Source organism: Mauremys mutica, chromosome 20 (assembly GCF_020497125.1).
Source record: "Mauremys mutica isolate MM-2020 ecotype Southern chromosome 20, ASM2049712v1, whole genome shotgun sequence".
In the NCBI taxonomy this organism is placed as follows: Eukaryota; Metazoa; Chordata; order Testudines; family Geoemydidae; genus Mauremys; species Mauremys mutica.
The window spans coordinates 26,097,674-26,123,663 of record NC_059091.1 but is presented as its reverse complement, the minus strand read 5'-3'; the positions used below and the strand labels follow the sequence as shown (position 1 = coordinate 26,123,663).

At 50.8% G+C, this 25,990-nt stretch overlaps 1 protein-coding gene across 3 annotated transcripts; it reads right to left on the bottom strand.

Moving 5' to 3' along the window:
• Positions 1–1,580: 1,580 nt before the first annotated feature.
• LOC123354098 (complement C3-like) lies at positions 1,581–24,294 on the bottom strand. 3 transcript variants are annotated; one of them, XM_044995769.1, is made up of 15 exons: positions 23,736–24,293; positions 22,054–23,105; positions 21,343–21,461; positions 20,398–20,759; positions 19,962–20,093; positions 17,494–17,545; positions 17,203–17,290; positions 14,394–14,483; positions 13,843–13,948; positions 12,401–12,490; positions 10,561–10,647; positions 8,350–8,433; positions 7,271–7,406; positions 4,480–4,551; positions 3,092–3,146 (listed from the first exon to the last, which is right to left on the bottom strand). In XM_044995769.1, the coding sequence occupies exons 5-15, from the start codon at positions 19,999–20,001 to the stop codon at positions 3,140–3,142; spliced, it is 852 nt and encodes a 283-aa protein (XP_044851704.1). In that variant the 5' UTR covers positions 20,002–20,093; positions 20,398–20,759; positions 21,343–21,461; positions 22,054–23,105; positions 23,736–24,293; the 3' UTR covers positions 3,092–3,139. The 3 variants fall into 3 exon arrangements, with proteins under 3 accessions (XP_044851705.1, XP_044851707.1, XP_044851704.1); XM_044995770.1 differs by lacking the exons at positions 3,092–3,146; positions 4,480–4,551 and adding an exon at positions 1,581–1,693 and having other exon boundaries at positions 23,736–24,294; XM_044995772.1 differs by lacking the exon at positions 4,480–4,551 and having other exon boundaries at positions 3,090–3,146; positions 23,736–24,287.
• Between the last annotated feature and the right edge of the window lie 1,696 nt (positions 24,295–25,990).

The window sequence follows — 25,990 nt, the reverse complement described above, 5'->3', positions numbered from 1 at the left end:
GCATTAAACGCTGCGAGGCCATTCCACTTTCTGAGGGACGTGCACAATTTGGCCAGTGGTTGGGGCTTGCGGCAAAACTCATGTGCCAAAATCTCTTGAGGCCTGGACTAGGAAAGCCCAGGCCCCTCAACTGAAGCTCATCCTCATGGAGACGTCCCTCAGTGGCACTTCACACCTGGGCTGGCAAACTTCTGCTGCTGCCCTGTGGCCACAGGCAGCTTCCTACAGACCTCCCTCCCCCACCCCCGCCCCTGAAGGGAAGGAACCTGTCCCCTAGAGGATGTGGGAAGAGGAGAGCTAACACTGCCCCTGCCAAGACCACGTCCAAGTGGAAACGTTCCCCAACTTACTGGCGGTAACGTCAAAGCCGCAGACCCTAAGCAGGCAGGTGCTAAGGAGAGCGGGCAGAAAACCTCCTCCCTGGCACCCCAGCATCCACAGTTCCTTGCTCACCTCTCCTCGGTAGGGACACTGTTTCAGCACTTTCACTTCCATTCACTCCACCAGCTACAGCCGCTCCTCCTTCCTCTCGTGAGGAGGATGAAGATGAGGAAGGGGAGGCTTTTTTCTCCCAACACTCTTCACTGATGCAAGGCAGTGTTTGGTCTGCACATCAGGAGCGTCCCACACCTTCTCTAGGGTCTGAATTTCAAGGGTGGTCTGGTCACCTCCCCACCTATTCCCTTCCCACCTCAGCGGTCATTCTGGCACCCACAGGCAGCTTATACACAGTTCTGCTCTAACACCAGAACTGGCACCATGGAGGTACACAGACGCTCTCCACCAAAATGCACAGTGCCACCAGACGCCCCTGCCAAACAGAATTCTGAGGAGGCAGAAGAAATCTTAGATCAGGAGGCAGCTCCTGCTATCTGTAACTCCTCGCCAGAGAAGAATGTTATGCCCCCTCTACCCACTGCTGGGGAAGATCTCAGGAACTTCCAGGATCTCTTCAAACAAATTGCTGACATGTTCCAGATCACCTGGGAGGAAGTCTCTCTCTTGGACAAACCCCACATGTCCACCTGCTCCGAGATTGTCCTTCCAATTAACTCAGCACTCACGGAACCTGCCAAGAACATATGGCTGACCCGAGCTACCATTCCGCCCACATCTAAAGCGGCGGACAAAAAATGCTACATCCCTCCAAAAGGGATGGAATTTCTATTCACACACCCTCAGCCAAATTCACTGGTAGTTGATGCAGTTAACAAAAAGGGCAAACAACACGTATCCAGAACCAGCCCTTCTGATAAGGAATGGAAAAGACTAGACTTACTTGGCCGCAAGGCCTGCTCATCAGCAACACTTCACTGCTGCATCTCCAGTTATGAAGCCCCCATGGCGAAGTACGACTACATAAACTATTCCAAATTTTCTGACTTTTTCGACTGAATACCAGAGGACAAAAGAGAACAGTTTACATCGCTCATCTCTGAGGGTCACCTCTTGGCTAGGACAGCCCTCCAGACATCTTTGGACTCTGCTGACACAGCGGCAAGGACCATCACTACCGCCATAGTAATGCGCCAGGCCTCCTGGCTTCACCTCTCAGGATTCCCCAAGGAAGTCCAAGCCACGGTAGAGGACCTTCCATTCGAGAGTCTAAAACTGTTCGCCGACAAGACTAATGCGTCACTCCACTTGTTGAAAGACTAGAGAGCCACTCTCAGATCTCTTGGCATTTATACACCTACAGCAAAATGCAAATAAGGCAAGTATTATACATCAGAGTGACCCAGACAAATCCCATACACAAAGCAACTGAGACAATATGCTAAGCAGCGACATAGACAGACGCTGACCAGACGCGGACCAAACTCCCATTCCACCATGCCTCAAGGTCGAGGGCTTGTCAAATCTCCCCCAACTATTGCTGCCAACAATAGATCCCACCAACCATCTCTTCACCAACCGCCTGATGCTGTTCTATCCAATCTGGCAAACTATCAGTTCTGACAGATGGGTTCTGGAAATCATCAGGACTGGCTACACTATCCAGTTTCTCTCCATCCCATCTACCCCCCATCCCTCTTCAGGGACCCCTCTCAGGAGCCCTTCCTGAGACAGGAAGTGGAACATGTCCTACAACTGGGAGCGGTAGAGCCAGTATGTCAGAGAGGGAAGGGTTTCTATTCCCATTATTTTCTAACGCAGAAGAAACCTGGAGGATGGAGACCCATCCTTGATCTCAGGAAACTGAACACATTTGTCAGAACTCAACGATTCAGGAGGGTTATGTTACCTACAATCATTCCAGCACTGGAACAGGGGGATTGGTTTGCAGCCCTCGACCTGTAAAACATATATTTTCACTTTACCATATTACCATAAAATATGTGACAATTTGCCCAGTTTAAAGAAAAAGTCAGGACACCTGCAGGAGGGCTTAAATACAGGCCTGTCCCTTTAAAAATGGGATGTCTGGTCACCCTATGTATGGGGAAACAGACCTTTAAGGGCTGAACTTACCAGAGTCTGGGCAGGATAGTGTCATGCCAGGAGCCAGACTCAATTTAATCATGGTTTTCTACATAACACTGTATTCTTTTTGGTTGTTATAACCTTAATACATATTCTTCACAACTCAGAGATAGATGTAGGTTTCATTTTTAGAAGGTACACACTATACATTTTTAAAGTGATTTATTTTGAAAACTTTTCAGATTAGTTTTACAGCTATATCAGAAAATGAATGACTGTTTGGTTATTTCATTTACCAAAGGTAATTGAAGCAGATGTTAATGAAGTCATTGGGAGGTGAACTATCTCCAATTCGACAGGTTAATCATTAATAGTTGGAGGATTTTCTTGCTGTGCTGTATTAGGAGAACATCACCAGACAGACATTTAAATTGTTTTATTTAACTAAAACAACAACAACATTACGTATTCTGGATTTTTTTCTTCAACAACAAACATATAATATTTTAACAAAACAGCATATGAATTTTTGAATTTAGTTAAACATTCACATTTTTTAAAATCAGGTTTTTGTTAAAATTGTTTAACTAAAATAGTTAAATGAAATATTATAAAAAAAATTAAATCAACTATGTCAGCCAGGTCAACATGAGAAAATTAAAATATTGGCTTCTGCAGCTAACTCAGTTGTCTTCACCTTCATTTGCCTGTTTCTTCATAATCTGGAAAAGAAAAACAAGCTTTCCTTCTTTCTCAGGTCCCAAACAATTTCTCAATTTTGAATGAATTAATCCAAAGGAAGAAAATATACCTATTTCTGTTAAAAGTGAGAGTATCACCTCAACAGTCTCTGAATCCAAGTGCTTAAGTGACTCCCACCAGTTCACTGGTATGACTTTCTTTAAAACATCCACAAACATATTTCTTGAATGGTTCTTATTCCCAAACTGGGTCTTTGTTACAGCCTGCTGCCATTATACATACCGTATTTTCCGGCGTATAAGACGACTTTTGAAACTTAAAAAAAAAAAACCAAAAATCGGGGGTCGTCTTACACGCCGGGTATAAACAGGGCTTCGGCTGAGCCAATCCTGGGAGGCGTCTCTCTTGTGTATGCCATTAATGCATACAAAGCCTGCTCGGATTGGCAAAGGTTGTAATAGCCTGCCTCTCTGACTCAGCCAATCCGAGCAGGCTTAAGAGATGACACCGCTCCCGGAACGCTCCGCCCTCCTTCTCCTCCCCTTCCCCGGCTTCCCGCGAATCAAATGTTCGCGGGAAGCCTGAAAAAAGGAGTGGGCAGGTAAGCCGGGCGTGTAGGTGTGGATGGGGGGGTGGGGGTGGGACGGCTTACCTGCGGCGCCGGTCCCGGTGTCGGCCTGGGGAGCCGGGCCCCGCGGCTGCAGCGCCGGCTCCGGTGTCAGCCGGGCCGGGGAGTCGGGCCCCGCGGCTGCGGCTCCGGCTCCGGCTCCAGTGTTGGCCCGGGGAGCCGGCCCCGCGGCTGCGGCACCGGCTCCGGTGTCGGCCCGGGGAGCCAGCCCCGCGGCTGCGGCGCCAGCTCCGGTGTCGGCTGGGCCCGGGGAGCTGGGCCCCGTGGCTGCGGCTCCGGTGTCAGCCGGGCCCCGCGGCTGCGGCTCCGGCTCCGGTGTTGGACGGGCCCGGGGAGTCGGGCCCCGCGGCTGCGGCTCCGACCCTGGCCCCCGGCAGGGGTAAGAGGCCAGGGCCAGGGCTGGGACTTGGGCGGGGGAGGAGGGGTTGGATCGGGCAGAGGTTCTGGGGGGGGCAGACAGGGGATGGGGAAGGGGGGGTTGGGTAGGCACCGCGGGGGAATTTCTGGGGTCTGTTGGGATGGTGGTGGATGGAGTCGGGGCAGTCAGGGGACAGGGAGCGGGGCAAGTTTGGCAGGGGGTGGGGTCCTGGGGGGGAGTTAGGGTTGGGGCTCTTGGGAAGAAGTGGTCAGGGGACAAGGAGCAGGGCAGGGCGGGTTATGGGTTGTGGTTTCTGAGCGGGGGGCAGGACATGGGTGGGGGGTGTATTCACTGGACGGTTCCCTACCGGGTCTTCGGTGGTGGGTCCTTCAGCCTCGGAAGGGGGGGTAGTCTTATACAGCGAGTATAGGCCAAGAACCTATGTTTTAAGTGGAAAATTAGGGGGACGTCTTATACGCCCAGTCGTCTTATATGCCGGAAAATACGGTATTCCCTTCTAGTACGAGAATGGTATGGTAGATCTCAAATCAGTGAAGGCTACACTCAAAGTCCTCAAGACTTCCGGAATATGCTGCTCAAACAGTTTCACTTTTGTTTCTACTGCCTGTCCCAGACTTCTCCTTGTCCAGATCTATTCTGCCGCCAAGAATCTTCTATTCCAGGGGTAGGCAACCTATGGCATGGGTGCCGAAGGCAGCACGCGAGATGATTTTCAGCGGCACTCACACTGCCCGGGTCCTGGCCACCAGTCTGGGGGGCTCTCCATTTTAAATTTAATTTTAAATGAAAATTCTTAAACATTTTAAAAACCTTATTTGCCTTACATAAAATAATTTAGTTATATATTATAGACTTCTAGAAAGAGACTTTCTAAAAACGTTAAAATGTATTACTGGCATGTGGAACCTTAAATCAGAGTGAATAAATGAAGACTCGGCACAGCACTTCTGAAAGGTTGCCAACCCCTGTTCTATTCACTGAACTTTTTGAAACTTTGCATTTTTAGAGAGACGTTAGGGATTGACTCTGTGTACACAAATTTGCAGAGGGACAATAGGGTTGAGGCCTGTTATTTCTCACTTTTATATATTTATGTATTTATTTAAAAACATCTTTACTGTTAACAAGCATATTATCTCTGGAGACACAAATCCACAGTTTGAGACCTGCAAAACTAAGCATCTCTGATGGTATCTTCTAGACTGAAGAGTGACATCGCCGCTCTCCTCTCCCTGCACATTCTTCAAAACCCCACTTTTTTGACAAAAAGTTGGGATGGCCAGGACAGGGCTGAAAAAAGGGACTGTCCCGGCCAAAACCGGTTGTGTGGTCACCCTAGGCACACAGTGGTACAGAAGACTCTCTCCCAAATATCCATCCATGCGTATCTAGCCACCCATTCATGCTTGTCCATCCTAATCTAATTTAAGGTGTTTCTCATGCACCCATGATCCTAGTAGCTGGTTACTTATACAGCTGTATTGCAGACTATGTAAAGATTGGTAAAAAGTCACACAGCAGGCCAGGGTAAGAAATCAGCCTTTTATTTATTTATATATATATGAAAAAAAAATAAGAAGAAAAGAGAGTGAAACCCCCGAAGAGGACAGGGCTAGTGGCGAGTGTCACCAGCACTGGGACTCTGACTGGAGATGTCTCCACCCTGAGGGTTATGCTCCATCTCAGCTCAAACTGTCCCCTTGGGGCTGCTGGGAAAGCTGGGTCCAAGTTTAGATTGGGCAGCCAAACATGGTCATGGTTTGAGAGAACTCAAGGAATTCCTGGCAGAGGTTCTGGAAATCCGGCTTCCGGCATTCGTCCTCGTTGGGTCACTTCTCGATCCAGGTGTCCTTGCCAATGATGTAGGATAGCCGGGGATGGACAGGCAGAAGGGTGAGCAATGAAGCACAAAATGTGTTCAATTTGTTTGCTCAGTTCGTTCCTCAAGGGCAGCCGGGTTTGCCTAAGGGCATGGGCAGCGGGTATGGCAGGCCAGGGGAGGCTGAGCGTCCTCAAACAGCCAGGCGTGGCCCCACTCATGCTCCTCCCCAAGCCCTATCCTGCTTCCCCCTGGCCACAGCCCACATAGGGCTAGGGCTAGGGCTAGCACGGGCTGGCCTGCGGCTCAGGACTTGAGGCAGTTGGGTGCCCCTGGTGCTGGGGCCCCCCAGCTCTGGTGCTCCCTGGCGCTCCGGAGCTAGTGGCGCTTGAGGCGCTGGGGACTGAGCACACAGCGCTCCAGGGCTGGGGGCACTTGGGCTGCGGCACCTGGTGCTCCGGGGCTGAGGGCACTGGGGCTGCAGCACCCAATGCTTCAGGGCTGGGGGGGCTCAGGTTGGCCAGCTGGAGCGGCCCAGAACTGGGGCCGGGGGGCTGGCAGCCACGGTGGTGGGCTCGGGGCTCTGGTGGGAAAGGGAGACAGGCAGGGCTGGGGTCTAGCCTCCCCAAATAGGTGGCTCACACTCCACCCATGCCTAAGAGCCACATCTGACTTGCAGAGAAACAGTGGGTTGCCTCCCGTCTCATAGGTCCAGAGAGACTACAGATCCCAGCATGCAATGCTCCAGATACAGCATGAGGATGGAACTTTTAGCCTCTGTGAGCTGCATCTTTTTGGTAAAGCTCATTTTTAGGTGTTGTTTTTACTCTAATTAATTATAGTTCCACCCAGTTGAAACCGAAGTGATTTAGGAACAACTGTGGCTGGATGCAGGGACCATGAAATTGCACTGACAAAGTGATTTGTGCTGGTGAAATAGTTGGGTAGCCCCTGTGAAGAATGGTGGTCCAGGGTTAGACTACGAGGCGAATCTGGATTCAATTCCCGGCAACTCCAGAAACTTCCTTTTGGTACTTTGAAGATGTCACCTAAGGCCGGTCAGTGGGAGTTAGGAGCCTCAATACCATTGAGGACCTGGACCGTAGGCTGTCTGTGCCTCAGTTTACCAATCCGTTAAATGAGGGTAATAATGCTGCCCTGCCTCCCGTAGTGAGAATAAAAACCATTTGATATTGTGAGGCTCTCAGAAAGTACAGTAATGGGGGCCTGATAGGTACCTAAAATACATAGGGTAATTAGTTAAGGGCGTGTGTTCTTGAAAGTGACTAAGGAAGGGTAACCACAGGAGACTACTTACTCAGCTTTCCTGGGCCACAAGTCGGTGCTGAGTCCCCAGATCAAGTAGTCTTTGTTACGCTCCAGCCTCAGAGACTCCCTGCATTTTATGTGGCTGATGAATGGGCGGGTTTTTCCTTGTGGATCTTCATCAGTCCCTAGGGCGGGGGTGAAAAAAGATGTCACACATAAGAGCAGAGTGAGGAGGAGATAGTACGGGGTGGAGACAGATGAAGATGAAAGGAACAGAGAAGAGGAGACTCCTAGGTGTTCTCTTGCGATTTCAGTACAAATTCAGCCCTAGTGTGACTGCTACGATAACCAATCACTGAAGCTCCAGCAGTCATTAGAGACAGGAAGGACCGTCTTGTGGTTGTGGCACCGGGTTGGGCCTGAAGAGTTCAGGCCTCAGCTCATGTTTCTGCCACAGACTCCTGGTGTGACCTTGCACAAGTCACTCGACCTCCCTGGGACTCAATTCCCCACCTGTGAAACGGGGCTAATAAAGCCACCCAGTGTCGATTTAGATTGTAACCTCGTCAAGGCAGGGGTTGTATCTGGATATGTCCAGTGCTTAGCACAAGGGGCCCCTAATCTCAGGTAATTCAAATAATTAGAACAGTCAAATCAGCTCCCAGTGAGTGAAGCCGCTTTGAGCTCAGTTAGATCCCTGCTTCCTTTGCCTTTATATTAGTTTATAAAAGTCAGCACTGAGGAAGAGAGACTCCATCTCCCCTATAGCAGCTTGGGCCAAAGGGCCACCAAGTCTGGGATCTTGACTCCCACAATGGCCAATGCCAACTGCTTCAGAGGAAGCTTGAAAAAGCTCATAATGAGACTGACCAATTGTGCCAGGCTGACCACAGGGAGAGGTTCCCCCTGTTATTTTGTCTGCCTCTTCGTGGCATGGCTGCCTAGGTGGGTTGAGGAAATTCTTTCTTGTCCCCTTGTGGCGATAAATTAATGCCCTGGAGCATGAGACTAGATTAGCCTTGGGGCTTTAGCACTTCCTCTGGCTAAGAGAAATAGCTCTTATGCCGGCCTTTATCCCAAAGGCCATTCAGAGAAATTGCACCCTGATTGTAGAAGGGGAGCTCTTACCTGCCTTAATGAGTTCCACAATTTCCATGATGTAGTAGTCAGAACTATCCACTTGTTGAATTCTAACAAGCCTGGTTTTATACACTTAAAAAAAAGGAAGACATACAAAACACCAGTTGAAGGTCTGCAGTATTTTTCTGTAGAGAATTCACTGTGTAACTGACTCCCCAAACTGGCTGTGAGAAAGCTGGTGCCGTGGTGAGGGCAATAGCTGGAGACCGGGGTTCATTTCCCTGCTCCACCACAGACTAACTGCATGACCTTGGGCAAGTCACTTAGTCACTCCATGCCTCAGTTTCCCCTTTTGTACCGTGGGGATAATAGCACTGCCCTGCCTCACAGGAGGTTGTGAGAATAAACATGTTAAAGATTGTGAAGTGCTCAGATACTAGGGAAAAGGGGGCAGGGGCGGCGAGTTATATACACTCATGGTGCCTGGGCTCCAGCAATATTCAGGGCCCGGGGGCTCGGCTCCACCAATGTTTGGGGCCGGGGCTCTCCCCCGGTTTCCCCTGGCCCCCACTTGCTGCCCCTGCTCACCTCCCCTGGGCCCCAGAGCCTGCAGCTCTCACTGAGTCTGCTCTGCCGGCTCCTGGCATCAACTGCTGCCACAGGGTCCGAGTGCCCCCCATCCACTATTGGCAGGGCAGGCTGCCCTTCCGCCCTAGCCCTGAGCCTCTCCAACACCCCAAACCCCTCAACCCCAGCCCTCATCCCCCCCAATCCTCTGCCCCAGCCCTGAGCCCCCTCCTGCATCATGAACCTCTCAGTCCCAGGCAGAGCCCGCACCCCACACCCCAACCCTCTGCCCTAGCCCTGAGCCCCCTCACACACCCCAAACCCTTCATCCTCAGCCCCACAGCCCTCACCCCTGCATGCACCCCCTCCCCTTCACACACACACCTCCCCTGCCCCCAAACTCCCTCCCTCCTATCCCCAAACTCCCTCCCAGAGCATGCACCCCCTCCCCCTTCACGCACATCTCCCCCTGCCCCCAAACTCCCTCCCTCTGCACCCCCTCCAACCCCCAAACTCCCTCCCAGAGCCTACACCCCTCACCCCCTCCTACACCCCCAGTCCAGACCCTGCACCCAAACTCCATCCCAGAGCCTGCACCCCTCATCCCCTCCTGCACACCCACCCCCTGTCCCAGCCCAGAGCCTGCACCCAGCACCCAAACTCCCTCCCAGAGCCTGCACCCCTCTTGCACCCTAATCCCCAGCCCAGGGCCTGCACCCCAGACCTCCTCCCCACACCCAAACTCCCTCCCATAGCCATAGGCAGGTGGGGGGCAGAGTTTGAGAGTGGGTAGGTTGTGGACACCACCAAAATTTCTACAAACCTGCCACTCGTGAATGGGGGCATAGCCGGATAGTTACCCCACTCCTGCTGATTGAAAAGCAGCCACAGCTGTGGCTGGCTTAATAAAGGCCCAGCTGGCCCTTATAAGAGGGCTGGGGGCCAGAAACCAAGATAGACTCTCTCTAGCTTTGAGAGGGAGGGATCTGGCTGCAGGGAGCTGAGACACGGTACCTAGTCTGGAGCAGGGCTGGGGGAAGGCCAAGGGAGCTGGGGTGCTCCGGCCTGGAAATCCCCCAGGCTGTGGCCTAGTGGAAGGCGAATTAGGTACTGGGGTTGCAGGGGCAGCAGGTCCAAACCCCCCTTGCCTATGATGAGTGGCTTTTGTACTGCAGTCTACCCCAGTGAATGGGGGCTAGATGGTGACTGGCAGTAGCCCATGACTGAAGCATGGTGGGGCTAGAGCGTTGTGGGTTCCCCTGGGTGGGGAGACCCTGAGATTATGGGGGTATTGCAAGGAGGCAGCGCCTTGGCCTGAAAGGGGCACTGGGGTCCAGGAGGGACTTGGGCCAAGCAGCAGGTGGGACACCAGCCTGCAGAGGGCGCTCCGGAGGCTGGAAACACTAATTCCCTGGGATAACCAGCAGGAGGTGCCACAGGGGTGAGTTGCGTACCGTGACAGGGGGGCAGATAAATTCTTAGGGTTAGATTGAATCTTAAACAGTCATCTGATTTTGTTCATTTCTTGGCACTTATGGCCCCAAAATCTCATCAGGTTTCTGTCCCAGCAGATCCAGACCTTACCCTGATTCAGCCTCAAAGGCAAACTTTACAATCCAAATCAAATTCTGAACCCTGTCTCTGCGCTCTCCTCATGGAAAAAGACTCAGCAGATCCAAATCACAGATTTACCATAATCCACTCCAGGTTTGCAGGCTTCCTCCATTCGTCTGTTCAGGGTGATGGGACCCTCTATCTTCTGCTGCATGAAGCAGCTTTCTATGGGGAAGGAAGATGGGTAGAGAATCACCAAGGGAGACCATAGTTTCAGCTCTGTTATTAGTGACCCATAGGTGCCCACCTATTTGAATCCTGGGTGAGCCGCGCTAACCCACACAGTGACAGGCTCACCTCCTCTGACAAGGGAGTGGCCATGAAGCCAACCACCTGTCACATTATAGGACATAGGTGCTGATACCATGGGTGCTCCAGGGCTCAAGCACCCATGGGGAAAAAAAATAGGGGGTGCTCAGCACCTACCAGCCACAGCTGTTTGGCGGCTGGCAGGAGGCATTTGGTGGAGTGCAGGTGGCGGGGGCCTCTGGGGAGGGGGCAGATCGGGTACAGGAAGTGGCAGAGCAAGGGTGGGGTCTCAGGGGAAGGGGTGGAGTCGGGGTGGAGCAGCCACCAGGAAAAATAAAAGTCAGCGCCTATGTTATGGGACACAGTAAAAGAAGAAAACAAGGGATGGAGGGGTAGGTTGCAGGGTCTAAATGATCCTGAGCAGACAGACTCAGACAGCTCTGCAAAGGAATCGGTAGATGTTGCCCAGAGGAACTCTGCCTGGGTGTATGAAATAACCAAGGACCATAAACAGGCCTGGCAATCCTAGCTAACTTCCCTCTCTGCACTGATGGATCTCTGCCTGGGTCAGCGCCAGGAGGAGCCTGGTCACAGGACTTAGTGGAGCAGCAGATGGGGAATCAAAGGTGATGGGAAGGACAGATCCGGAGACTGAGCGCCTCTCTGTATGCCCGGCAGACAGCAGGGCTACAGCAAGTTCCCCACTGAACAACGTCCCCACCAATGGGTCTCTACCCTCTTCTAGAGGATCCTTTTCTTAGAGAGCAGGGAGTGGAGCCTCCATGGCTCATTCAATACTTGGCCGCTGGGCTGAAACTGACAGTGGGGGGCTGAGGGGTGCCAGCTGTGGGCATCTTGGAATGAGAGGACCCAGATATTGTAAAGAAGTGCCTGACTTTGTGTCACCTCCCCCCCCTCAACTGGACTCCATGGATCAGCTGGCTTGGTCCAGCCCCCAAGGCCCTGATGGGCAGAGAGGAGGAACTGATGTTTCCTATACCTGCTCCCTCCTGGTGACCCAGCTGGTTAGAGAAATTCTGCTTCTATGTCCTGCTGCCAGCTCTCCTGTGATTGGTGGGTGGGGGTGCCATTGGAGAAGGGAGGGAACCCAGGTGAGGGCAGGTGGTCAGGGAGAATGGAAACCCTCTATGACTGCAGGGGAGGAGGGACCAGAGAGGGAGTGAAGGAAGATATTGAGACCTCTGCGGGGGCGAGGGGTGGGTTCTGGGAGTTACTACCTCCTCGAAGGCCCATTCCAGCCCCTCTAGGTTCCGTTTCCCTGGCCCAATCCCAGGCCCTGCAGTCCCTTCTGGATCTTCTTTTGCCTCCGCTCCCCAGGCGTGCATGAGTTCATGTGGGGGTGCATCCCTCACATATTCCCACTGAGGGTACCCTCATCCCAACCCTCATTCCCCTATTGCTGTATGTGGTGGTGTGTAGCAGGGACACAGCCGGCCAAGAGTCAGAGTTCCAGGCTGGGGGACAGACCCAGGGACCATCCTGTCTCCAGCTGCCATGAGCCTGTATCGCACGTGAAAATCACCCAGACACCACAGGGAAAGAAGGCCCTGATTGGTTGCTAGGGGGGGCCCTGGGACTGCATGTTTGCTGGTAAAGCTGACAGGGGAGCCCTCACCTGAGATGTAAGCAGAGACAGGACTCTCCTTACCTTCTGCACACCGGCAGATGCCCCCGTGACAGATCATATTGAAGAGCCCGCTCTGGTTAGACGGGTGGTAGAACTTGGTGCACCGGTCATCTAGAGAAAGATCAGAGACACGGATCATTCCCCCTCCCGTAGAACAACGGCCACGGTTTACAGCACCTAGGAGACAACCCTGAAGCCCTTACTCAAGCAGAAGCCTCACTGGGTGACCCTGGGGAAGGGAGCAGCAGTCTGTGGGAACGACTTTCTTAGCTATAGGAAACCATCAGCTTGAAATGACGGGCTGGTGCTTGTTGGAGACACTCTCTTAATCATGCTAGCAGCAAATTCACCTCTGGAGGTAAAACAGGGGGAGAGGGCAAGTAGGATAATTATTGCCTGTAGTCAGAGGTTCCCCTTATTATTTTGTCTGCCTTTGCTTGGGTGTGTTAAGGTGATGAGTGGGACCATATATTTCCAGCATGGAATAATGTTGGAACAGGAGGAACTGGGAGGTGGGCAGTAAACCAGACTAGATGATCAGGATGGTCCCATCTGGCCTTAAAGTCTGAGTCTAAACCCCTTGTGTTCTAATCCAGTAGTTCTCAACCAGGGGGACACATACCCTAGGGATACCCAGGGGGTATGTTAACTTATGTAGATATTTGCCTAGTTTTACAAAAGATTCTAGAGCCCTGCAGTGGGACTGGGATCCAGCAGGGCCCATTGCTATAATAGTGGGATAAAAATTCAACAAACAATGCAGGAGCAGGTGGGAGTAGATATTGTGGGTCGGGATGGGAGCAGGATTGAAAAAAAAAGTCCTCATTCGCCGCCAAAAATATGAACGCTCCAGCCAGCAACCCCCGCTCTCTGGCCTCTCAGCTCTGAAGGCAGCGCTCCTACCAGCAGCAGCTCATGCCACCTTAACTCCTGCACTGCTGCTGGCGGGGTGCTGCCTTGAGAGCTGGGAACCTGGCCAGCAGCTGCCGCTCTCCAGCCACTGAATGACACGACTCATAAGTGAAAACAGGCTCATGGCTCGCACTGAAATGTAAGTCCAATATTTATATTCTAATTGATTTATTTTATAGTTACATGTTAAAAAATGAGGAAGTCGGCAATTTGCCAGTACTAGTGTGGCTGGGACACTTTTGTATTTTTATGTCTGATTTTGTAAGCAAGTCATTTTTAAGTGAGGTAAACTTGGGGCATGCACGACAAATCAGACTCCTGAAAGGGGTGCAGTAATCTGGAAAAGTTGAAGGGAGAGTGAGCTAGTGTAGAGCAGGAGACTGGGATTCAGGACACCTGGGTTCTATTTCCAGTGCATCCCCTCTGTTACACGGGGCAATAATACCTAAGTACTGCAGCAAAAGACTGCAAGAGGCAATGATACCAATGTGACCCAGAACAGAATTTGAAGCCAGGTGCCTTGAATGGTGAGGAGAGCTGCGATCTGTTACCTATGCTGTAATAGTCGTAGACTGTGACGGATGCCGGCTGAATGAGCCCCACTTCGAAAAACTGGTGAGCTTTAAACTGCAGGCATTCCTCCTCTCTGTGAGAAACCTGGGTGCGGGGGAAATAATAGGATTGCTTAGGTTGAAGGGTGGCTGGATGGAAGAGAGAATGAAAAAGAATAAAAGAAAGGGAGATGTTGGGGAAAGAAAAGTGAGGCAGGTGGGGGAAAGAAGAACTAGAGAAGTGAAAGGAACAAGGAAAGAAGAAGTGAATGGCACAGAGAAGCAAATTCAACCTTAATATCAGATGTTGCATTTCCCATTAAAGTCAATGGACCTACATCCACATACACCAGCTGAGGATCTGGCCCATTCAGTTACTCTTAGTGGAAAGACTGAATCTGGACCAGTGAATCAAATTTGGCCATGGGTTGCAGTTTGTCAACTTGCTGACGTCTGTGGGGATGCCAGGGTGTATCTCAGAGTGCAGTTTGGCTCAGCAGGAGCCCATGAAATTAACACAAGATCAGAGAAGCCGCTTGTTGAGTCTTTACCTTGTCCACATAGATTATGAGGTTGCTTCTGTCGGATGGGGCTTTGTTGATTTCAAACTTGGAAATGTATCTGTTGACCCCTTGGGAAAGCTAAATGTGAATAAGAAAAAGCAAGAGGCATTGTGGGTAAGGCAGCGTCTCTATGAAAGTCCTGCAGCTCATGCTTGTGATCACATCTCCCATGCAGATTGTATCATGAAAGATACTAGCCTGCTACTTACTCCACACCTAGGGTTGCCAGGAGATTGGTTTTTGAGCGGAACACCTGGTTGAAAAGGGACCCTGACAACTCCAGTCAGCAGCACAGCGCAGCTAAGGCAGGCTCCCTGCCTGTCCTGGCTCTGCACAGGTCCCGGAAGCGGCCAGTATGTCCAACTCCTAGGCGCAGGAGTGGCCACAGGGGCTCTGCGCACTGATCCCGCCCTGAGCGACAGCTCCGCAGCTCCCATTGGCCAGGAACTGCAGCCAATGGGAGCTGCATGGGCCGTGCCTGCGGGCGTGAGCAGCGCACAGAGCCCCCTGCTCCCTCTGCCTAGGAGCCGGAGGGACATGTCACCACTTCTAGGAGCCACCTGAGATAAGTGCTGCCTGGCTGGAGCCTGCACCATGACCCCCCCTCCTGCATCCCAAGCTCCTGCCCCAGGTCAGAACCCCCTCACACAGCCTAACTCCCTAACAGAACCCGCACCCCTTACCCCCTCCCGAATATCAACCCGTAGCCCCAGCCCAGAACTCCCTCCTGTACCCCAAAATCCTCATCCCTGGCCCCACCCTAGAGCCCACATCCCCAGCCAGAGCCCTAACCTGCTCCCTGCACCCCAACCTCATGCCCCAGCCTGGAACCTCCTCCTGCACCCTGCAGGCTTCATTTGTGGGCCCACCCCAGATCTGGCACCCCCAGCCAGAGCCCTTGGCCCCAGTTCTCTTTTAAACCCTCTTATAGTCCTAGCGTTCACAACTTTCTCAGGCAAGGAGTTCCACAGGTTGACTGTGCGCTGCATGAAGAAGAACTTCCTTTTATTTGTTTTAAACCTGCTGTCCATTAACTTCATTTGGTGGCCCCTAGTTCTTATATTATGGGAACAAGTAAATAACTTTTTCTTATTCACTTTCTCCATACCACTCATGATTTTCTATACCTCTATCATATCCCCCCCTTAGACTCCTCTTTTCCAAGCTGAAAAGGCCTAGCCTCTTTAATCTCTCCTCATAGGGGACCCGTTCCAAACCCCTAATCATTTTAGTTGCCCTTCTCTGAACCTTTTTCAATGCCAGTATATCTTCTTTTGAGATGAGGAGACCACATCTGTACACAGTATTCGAGATGTGGCCGTACCATGGATTTATATAAGGGCAATACTATATTCTCCGTCTTGTTCTCTATCCCCTTTTTAATGATTCCTAACATCCTGTTTGCTTTTTTGATCGCCTCTGCACACTGCGTGGACATCTTCAGAAAACTATCCACGATGACGCCAAGATCTTTTTCCTGACTCGTTGTAGCTAAATTAGCCCCCATCATATTGTATGTATAGTTGGGGTTATTTTTTCCAATGTGCGTTACTTTACATTTATCCACATTACATTTCATTTGCTAATTTGTTGCCCAATCACTTAGTTTTGTGAGATCCTTTTAAAGTTCTTCACAGTCTGCTTTGGTCTTAACTATCTTGAGCAGTTTAGTATCATCTGCAAACTTTGCCACTTCACTTTTTACCCTTTCTCCAGATCATTTATGAATAAGTTGAAAAGGATTGGTCCTAGGACTGACCCTGGAGGAACACCACCAGTTACTCCTCTCCATTCTGAGAATTTACCATTAAGTCCTACCCTTTGTTCCCTGTTTTTTTAACCAGTTCTCAATCCATGAAAGGATCTTCCCTCTAATCCAATGACAATTTATTTATGTAAGAGCCTTTGGCGAGGGACCTTGTCAAAGGCTTTGTGGAAATCTAAGTACACTATGTCCACTGGATCTCCCTTGTCAACATGTTTGTTGACCCTTCAAAGAACTCTAATAGATTAGTAAAACAAGATTTCCCTTTACAGAAACCATGTTGACTTTTGCCCAACAAGAATGGCGACTGTACATCACTCCCTTTCCAAACTCCCTCTCAAAACTCCTCTGTTAGCGGCCCCTGTTCACCAGCACCAATGCTGGAAACATCCCTGGGTTTGTTTGCTAAACTTCACCTTCATTTTATACCCAGGCAGCAATTCACTGCAATGATTCCTTCAGGACCTGGATTTTTTTTGTGCAGCCTCTCTTTTTTTTTTTTGTATCCACAGTTCTTCAGGCCCAAATAACTGCACTATGTAGGTCAGAGGATCTAAAGGGAAATCTTTTTTTTTTTTTTAAACTGTGGCCTCACTGTACAAGAGACTGTATCAAATGCATTCTGCTCTGGCATGCACAGTCAAATGACAGCAGCCTCTCAATTTGCTATCCAATAAAGCAGGATTGAACTGACCTGAACTTGTATGGCCAGATTTTCAAAGTAGCCTGTGCAACCTGCAAAATTTGCCCAGGGCCCTGTTTGTTTCTGTGAATTTGGACATTGCGCTCATGGCTTATTCATCCCCTGGAATCTCCTCTATGAATGCCCCAAAACTGCCATCCCCGACCTGGAGACAACTGGTTGTGGTTTCCTAAAGCTGTTACCAATCCTTAGAGCTGTCTGGTCTCCCTCCAGGTTTAACTCTGGAGTCTGACTATTCATCTGCTGCATTGGATTTTCTTATCTGAAAGCCCCAGTCGAGCCACTGCATTGTTTATTACGTTCCCTGTTCTCAGATTACACTGACGTACTCTCTTAAGATCCTCCATGTCCGGTGAGAAGCCAGTGAGCATGGAGACATCGATGATAGACATTGTGGCATCAACCACACCGAGGAACCTAACGAGGAGAAGAGAAAATACCCTTTTGATCAGAATTCATCACTTGAACATTGATTTTTGCGATCGCTCCACCAGTTCCTGTTGCTTAATTATAACTTTTTTGCCCATTCCATAGAAAAAAATCATAGCCCAGGATTCTCCAGCTACCCCCTGCATCGGTCCATCTATTTATCATCTATCATTAAAGGGCATTGTTCTCACCTGATGCAGATTTTAATATAGACTGAACGCATCGCTCCATCCGGCTTCTTAACTGGAAACATTGCAGAAGACAAAAGAAATTAATATCTCAGTGTAAATTTCATGCCAGATAAACCCTCTTTTGTTTTTTAGGTGTACTAATATGGCTTAGTAATCAAACAGGTCCTAGAGTAGATGTGAAAAATCCCTCAATAAACCTCCCCTCCCCTCCAGCAATCCATAAAAAATTCTTCCCATCCCTGGCATGCAAACTAAAAAGCCTCTCCCAGCTGAGTGGCACAAATGAAATACAGTCTAGGGCAGGGGTTAGCAACCTTTCAGAAGTGGTGGGCCAAGTATTCATTTATTGTCTCTAATTTAAGGTTTGGCGTGCCAGTCATACATTTTAACGTTTTCAGAAGGTCTCTTTCTGTAACATATAACTAAACTATTGTATGTAAAGTAAATAAGGTTTTTAAAATGTTTAAGATGCTTCAATTAAAATTAAATTAAAATGCAGAGTCCCTGGACCAGTGGCCAGGAGGTGTGTGGTGTGAGTGCCACTGAATATCAGCTCATGTGCTGCCTTCGGTCTAGGGTTAGCAGAAAGAGGAGACTGAAACAATGAGAACTCATGGGTGTGAATTTGGACAGCTGGGAAAGTTAAGAACAATTTACAGCTGGCTCCCATTTCTGTAAAAGCAGTGCCAAAATCCTGGATCCCTCTATCATATGACCACGCATTAGACCAGCATATCTCCCGCTACTGGCCAGACCTAGCAATTATAACAATCAGCTACTCCCAGGTAAAGGAAGTTGCTCCTTTAGACCAAGCCACAGAGGCTTGTGTTTTGGGTGCTGAAGATCCTGGCACTGGAGATGAGGCAGGCAAGAAGGCTGAAGGTGCTGTAGGCTAGGAGAAGCACGTTGCACAGGAGCAGCAGCAGCAGCTTCCCCTCTCTGCAAGCACCAGGGTCGGGGGCCTCAATCCTCTGCCGCCTCTTCCCCCAAGCCCCCACCCTTAACCTGCCTCTTCCTCCCCGCTCCTTCCCGTTTACTTCACACACCGGGTCCTCGCTCATCCCCGCAGCAATCAGCTGGCTTGCGGCATTTGGAAGCAGGGGAGGGAGGGGGAGCCTGCACAATGAGTCTTCACTCCCCATCCCCGGACACCACAAGCCAGCTGATTGCCACAGGCAGGAGGCCGTGGGGGAAGGCACTGATCCGCGGGGTCTGCTGGCGGACGGGAAGTGCTGGGGGGGGCATAGGAGAGCTGATGGGGGGCTGCCGACTGTGGACAAAGCAGGCAGCCAAACGCCGTTATAGCGAAGCATTGCACAACTTTAAATACAGCATGTTCTGTAATTGAGCAGGGACCTAAGATTGAAACAATGTTAAGCGAGAGGATGTTAAGTGGAGAGTTACTGTCAATTCATGGAGGATGAGTCCATCAACGGCTATGAGTCAGGATGAGCAGGGATCGTGTCCCTGGCCTTTGTTTGCCAGGAGCTGGGAATGGGTGACAGTGGATGGATCACTTGGTAATTCCCTGTTCATAGACTTTAAGGTCAGAAGGGACCATTATGATCATCTAGTCTGACCTCCTGCACAACGCAGGCCACAGAATCCCACCCATCCACTTCTATAACAAACCCCTAGCCTATGTCTGAGTTATTAAAGTCCCCAAATCACGGTTTGAAGACCTCAAGCTGCAGAGAATCCTCCAGCAAGTGACCCGTGCCCCATGCTGCAGAGGAATGCGAAAAACCTCCAGGGCCTCTGCCAATCTGCTCTGGGGGAAAACTCCTTCCCGACCCCAAATATGGCGATCAGTGAAACCCTGAGCATGTGGGCAAGACTCACCAGCCAGCACCCAGGAAAAAATTCTCTGTAGTCACTCAGATCCCACCCCATCTAACATCCCATCACAAACCATTGGGCATATTTACCTGCTAATAATCAAAGATCAATTAGTTGCCAAAATTAGACTAGCCCATCATACCATCCCCTCCATAAACTTATCAAGCTTAGTCTTGAAGCCAGATATGTCTTTTGCGCCCACTACTCCCCTTTGAAGGCTGTTCCAGAACTTCACTCCTCTAATGGTTAGAAACCTTTGTCTAATTTCAAGTCTAAACTTCCTAGTGTCCAGTTTATATCCATTTGTTCTTGAGTCCACATTGGTACTAAGCTTAAATAATTCCTCTCCCTCCCTAATATTTATCCCTCTGATATATTTATAAAGAGCAATCATATCCCCCCTCAACCTTCTTTTGGTTAGGCTAAACAAGCCAAGCTCTTTCAGTCTCCTTTCATAAGACTGGTTTTCCATTCCTCGGATCATCCTAGTAGCCCAGGCAACTGCAAATCTGGTCCCTTCCCCAGCCTTAATCCCACAGAGCCCCGTACCCAACCAGGATGCACATGGTGTCTGAAGAAAATTACAGCAAGTACAGATAAGGAATTCCAAGCACTGACCATTTACTCACAGCCAGTTATGCAGGAGGGAGAAAGCTGAGGACTGTTCATGTCTGCTTAGAAGGATGTTCAGGGTGATCAGGTCCACTTCTGAGAGTCTCTCGTCCGGGTAGGGCTCCTGGACAATTCCTCTGCCAGCGCAGCTGCAAAAGCCATGCATCAGCCAGCATTACACACTCAAACAGATAGTCAACATCAAGAGTATCCACTCCACTCTTGCGCCCACTACCCTGCATGATTTTGGTCCCCTACTTGTTCATAGCTCACAAGACCTAGCTTGTGGGGATGCACACCTACACCCCTGCCCATGTCCTACGAAGAGAGACAGCACAAGGAGAGGCAAGGACAAAGAGAGAGGGACAGAGAGACAGTGTGTGTGTGTTGGCCAATACATTAGAGGAGAGAGAGAAACACGTGGGAGGAAGTAAAAAAAAAAAAACAACTCACCAGCTGGAGTCATCCCCCTGGATCTAACGTTCTGCCGGAGAGGACACTGCTTGTGAACAGAGAAATGACCAGACCCTGAAAATGGGGAACTTGTCTCCCTCGCAACCACAGCTACTCAGGAATCTTTTCCTACAAACCGAGCCCCAGCTAACGACAAGTCCCAGCCTGGAGGCAGGTGGGCCGTTAGCAGAGTCTTCACCGAACCAGACACTTATCTCACTGATGGTGACGTCTGCTCCACTCCCAGCTCGATGGCATCTGCATAGCCTGGCATCAACAACGCTCGCTGTCTCACGGCTCTTGTGCACTTTACATCTCAAAACGGGGGTGGGCTCTTACCCTTGACTTCTTTGTCTGTGGTACTAAGCACAAGAGAGAAAAAAAAAAGTTATCGGAATCTGCAATGTTGTGTAGGTTCTTCTTCTCTCATCTCCCATTACACCTTTATAGCTACAATTAAAAAGCACACAATGCACACACAAACAAAGGAACTCCTCGCCAGAGAATGCTGTCAAGCTCAAGCTTAAGCTTAATGGGGTTCAAAAAAGAATTATGTAAATTCATGGAGGAGAGGTCCATCAAGAGCTAGGATGGGCAGGGATGGCATCCATAGCCTCTGTTTGCCAGAAGCTGGGAATGGGCAACAGGAGATGGATCACTCGGTGATTCCCTGTTCTGTTCATTCCCTCTGACCGAAGCCACTGTCAGAAGGGAGGATACTGGACTACATGGACCTTTCGTCTGACCCAGTATTGTTATTTTTACGTTTGTATGTTAAGCAGCACCTTGCACCTGCATCCAAGAGAGTCACTGTGAAGAGGAGACTATTGTCCCTTCCCCTGGTCTTAATCCCACAGAGCCCCATGGCCAACGAGGAGGTTCATGGCTTCCGAGGAAAACTAGAGTGGTACGGATGAGGAATAGACGCCGTAATTGTTCACTCACAGCCAGTCATGGAGAAGGCAGAAAGCTGAGGACTCTTCATCTCTGCTTACAAGGATGTCCAGGCTGCTCAGGTTCACTTCTTCCAGTTTCTCCGCTGTCTGGGCTCCTGGACGATCCCTCTGCAAACACAGCATGTAACCCAAGTAGGAGCCATCACTGCGCAAAGTTCTATTGATGTCTGAGATACCGCCCTCCCTCTCCCATTCAATCTACATCAGCCCCACTTGATGAACAGAGTCAGAGTCAACTCCCACAGTCACCCCGGCCACTACCAATGGAGAATCTAGTACCCATCATGCTTCTCTTCTCCCTCCCAATACCTCAGTGCGATGCAGGCTCTCCAGACCAAGCCTGTGAGCATGCACCACTGCCCATGTTCTATGCAAGAAGACAGTACAACGAGAGACGTTTTGGAGCATGAGCTTTCGTGGGTGAATGCCTACTTCGTCAAATTCATCCGATGAAGTGGGTATTCACCCACGAAAGCTCATGCTCCAAAACGTCTGTTAGTCTATAAGGTGCCACAGGACTCTTTGCTGTTTTTACAGATCCAGACTAACACGGCTACCCCTCTGATACTTGACTGCAAGGAGAAAAAGAGAGAGAGAGCGAGCATACTGGCCAACATATTAGAGCTTAGAGAGAGAGACACACACACACAGACACAAACACACACAGAGGAAGAAGGACCAACTCAGCATCTGTACTCACCTTCCTGGTTCCAGGCCACTGCTCAGAAGAACCCGCTCCTCTCTGTCCTGGAAGATCAGCAGCTTAGAAGATAGGGAAATTCTCCTCCTGCACCTACAACAAGGAGGAAAACTTTTATAAGAAACCAAACCCACCTAAAGGGACGCAGCCGTCTGTACTCAGCCTCTACCCCGCATTTATCTTGGGCTTTAGCCGTGCCCCTAAAAGTCGTGAAGTGTAGTTATGCAAGAGAGAGAAAGCTGAGGACTGTTCATGTCTCTTCAGAAGGATGTCCAGGCTGCTCACGTCCACTTCTGCCAGTTTCTCCCCAGGCTGGGGCTCCTGAAGAACAATTCCTGTGCAAGTGCACCTACAAAAGCCAAGCATGAGCCGTCACAACACAAAGCTCTATTGGTCTTGAAATCTTGCCCGCATCCCTGCCTCCCTCTTCCATCCCATCCACATCATCCCCACTCGAACAGAGACAATCAACATCCGCAGTCACTGCTCCACTCTAGTGCCCACTACGCTGCATGATTTTCATCCCCTCCTACTTCTTCATAGCTCCTGAGACCTAGGCTGTGGGGTACACATCTAGCACCCCTACCCGTGTCCTATGAAGGGAGACAGCACGAGGAGAGAGAGGGGGGGGGTGTTGGCCAACACAGAGTAGAGTAGAGAAGAGAAAGAGAAACACAGGAGGAAGGCAAGCAACTCACCCCCTGGAGTCATCCTCATGGATCTAACCTTCTCCTGCGGAAGACACACCGATCCTGGCCAGAGAACTGAGCAGCCTCTGAAAATGGAGACCTGGTCTCCCTCATAACCACTAGTCAGGTACCTTTTCCTACAAACCCAGCCCTAGCTAAGTGGGTGTCTGTACCAGGAGTCAGCTGGGCCGTGAGCAGAACCCTCAGCAAAACAGACACTTATCTCAGTGACAGTGGTGTCTGCTCGGCTCCCAGATCAATGACTCTTGCCTGGCATGAACACTGCTCGCAGTCTCATCCCTCTCGCTCGCTTTCCATCGCATGAGGGCAGTAGAATCTAACGTGTGACTTTTTTCCTCAGCGCTAAACCCAGCACAGAGGAGAAGAACAAAGTAAATTAGCATGTCTGTCTGCAATGTTGCATAGTCTCTTCATTTCACAGCTCCTGTGTCCCATGGCTCCGCCCTCAACTACTTTACACCCGCAACTAGAAGGGACCCATTGTAACTGCATCCAAAATAGTCACTTTGCTCAATAGACTCTTGTCCCTTCCCCAGCCTTAATCCCAAAGAGCCTAAACCCAACTGTGACCAAGTGGGAACATTCTGAATGTTTTCTCTGAATACTGTGTGGGTGCCTCAGTTTCCCCTACGCCTTTCTTAAATATCTAGGTGTGGGGGATCAGGGTGTATGATTTTTGCAGAGCTTAGAGGGCCCCGGTGATACTATCTGCATAGAGAATGGCCAGCACTCTCTCCTGGCAACTAACGGCCTGGGCCCCTCCTCTGCAAAGGGGCCAACTGAAGGTGTCAGAGAACAAAGAGATCAAATGACCTCCTGGCCCGGGAAAGGGACAAAGGCCAGAGAGGAGGGGCTGGAGAGTCTCCGATTGGAGCTGGCTGGGAAAATGGAAGGGAGCCCAGACGGGGCTCTGGCCTCCTGGGCGCCCCCCCCCCCAGATGGACCTAACTGAAAGGGTCCTGTGATCTGTACCTGCAAGACCTGTCTTGGACTGTGTTCCTGTCGTCTAAATAAGCCTTCTGTTTTACTGCCTGGCTGAGAGTCTTGGTGAATGGCAGGAAGCCGGGGGTGCAGGGCCTTGTCTCCACCAAATTCCATGACACCAATGAGGAAACACACGGCCTGTGAAGAAAACTACAGCGAGTACAGATAAGAAATCGAAAGCACTGACCTCTTACCTCACAGCCAGTTATGAACAGTCCTCAGCTTTCTGCATTCTGAATGTCTCCTTAGAAGGATGTCCAAGCCGCTCAGATCCACCTCCTCCAGTTTCTGCTCCGTCTGGGACTCCTGGACAATTCCTCTGCAAGCGCAGCTGCAAAAGCCAAGCATGAGCCATCACTACACAAAGCTCTACTGGTGCTTGAAATCCTGCCCTCATCCCTGTCTCCCTCTTCCATCCCATCTACATCGGCAACACTCAATGAACAGAGACCAAGTTAACACCAACAGTAACTACTCCGCTTTAGCACCACTGCCCCACATGATTTTCGTCTCCTCCGACTTCTTCATTGCTCCTGAAACACAGCCTGTGGGGTGCACACCTAGCACGCCTGCCCGTGTGCTATGAAGGGAGACAGGATAAGCAGAGGCAAGGACAGAGAGAGAGAAAGAGAGGGTTGGCCAACATACTAGAGAAGAGACAGACAGAGGGAGAAACATGGGAGGAAGGCAAGCAACTCGTCACCTGGAGTCATCCCCCTGGATCTCACCTTCTGATGCAGAGGACACACCGCTACTGGCCAGAGAACTGAGCAGCCCCTGAAAATGGGGACCTTGTCTCCCTCATAAACACAGCTAGTGAAAAAACCTCTCTTACAAACACAGCCCCAGCAAATGGAGCGTCCCTATCAGGAGCAAGGTGGGCCGTGAGCAGAGCAATCACCAAAACAGACAGTTATCTCATTGAGAGTGGAGACTGTTCCACTCCCAGTAGGACGGCTTTTCCTTGGCATCAGTAGTTCTTGAGGTCCCATCGCTCTCGCTCGCTTTCCATGACATGAAGGCAGTAGACTCTGACATGTGACTTCTTTTCCCTTGGTACTAAACCCAGGACGAGGGGAAAAAACAAGTAAGTTACCATCTCAGTGGGCAATGTTGGGGAGGCTCTACTTTTCGCCTCTCCCACACAGTTAGGCTCTGCCCTGAAGCCTCATCCCATCACACCTTTAGGACTACAAGTAGAAAGCAACCCTTGGAATGACACCTTAAACAGTCACTCTGCACAGCACACTCTGGTCACACACATCAAACCTGTGGGGAAAAGCATGTTTTTGGCTTGTAACTTATTGCTTCTTGTAGCTTGTTGCTTCCAGCAAGCAGAGGCAAAGGGGGGCGAGAGTCAGGGGTGCACAGCGGGCCCATCACAGTCCCAGACTGCAGACGCCAGGAGAGATCTAGAGACTCTGGTCCCTTCAAGCCTTAATCACACAGAGCCCCATAGACAATGAGGAAGCAAACAGAGTGTGAAGAAAATTGCAGTGAGTACAGATGAGGAATTCCAAGCCCTGACCTCTTACTCACAGGCAGTTATGCGGGAGGCAGAAAGCTGAGGACTGTTGATCTCCACTTAAGAGGATTTCCAGGCAGCTCAGGTCCACTTCTGCCAATTTCTCCTCCAGCTGCTGCTTGTAATCGATTGAGCCAGGGCTCCACCCTCCTGGGACAGGAGGGGAGCCACACCGACTCCTTACACGTCCGCTGTTACAGTGGGCTGTACAGCAGAAAACAGCTCAGTGGGGTGGCAGGGGGGACACAGGCCCACCCACTCCACCGTGTCCCAGCCTGGGGCCCTAACAGCGGCTATCACCGCTGCAGGTCAGTGGGGTCCTGACCGCAACACACTGACATCAGTACCTCTGTGTCTGCAGCCTGACAGGGGTCGGCTACCCCCGGGCTGCTTCCACTTTCCCCCTCAGGGCCTACCTCGTCGGTTGCACTGGGTCCAGGCCAGTCAATCAGCATAGGCTCCTCTCGGCCAGGGCTTGGTGGCAGATCCGGCAGCTCCTCGGGGAAGGCCGACCAGGCGTGCTCAGGCGGCTCCTCCGGGTAACAGCAAGGCTGGGGAGGCTCCGGTGGCTCCTCCCAGTACCGGGCCCGGGGAAGCTCCGGTGGCTCCTCTTCGTAGCGGGCGCGGGGAAGCTCCGGCCAATCAGGACAGCTGCCTCGGGCCCTGGAGGGTTCCCAGTCAGGAGCTCCCGACAGCACGTCTGCTCCCTGCAGCGACT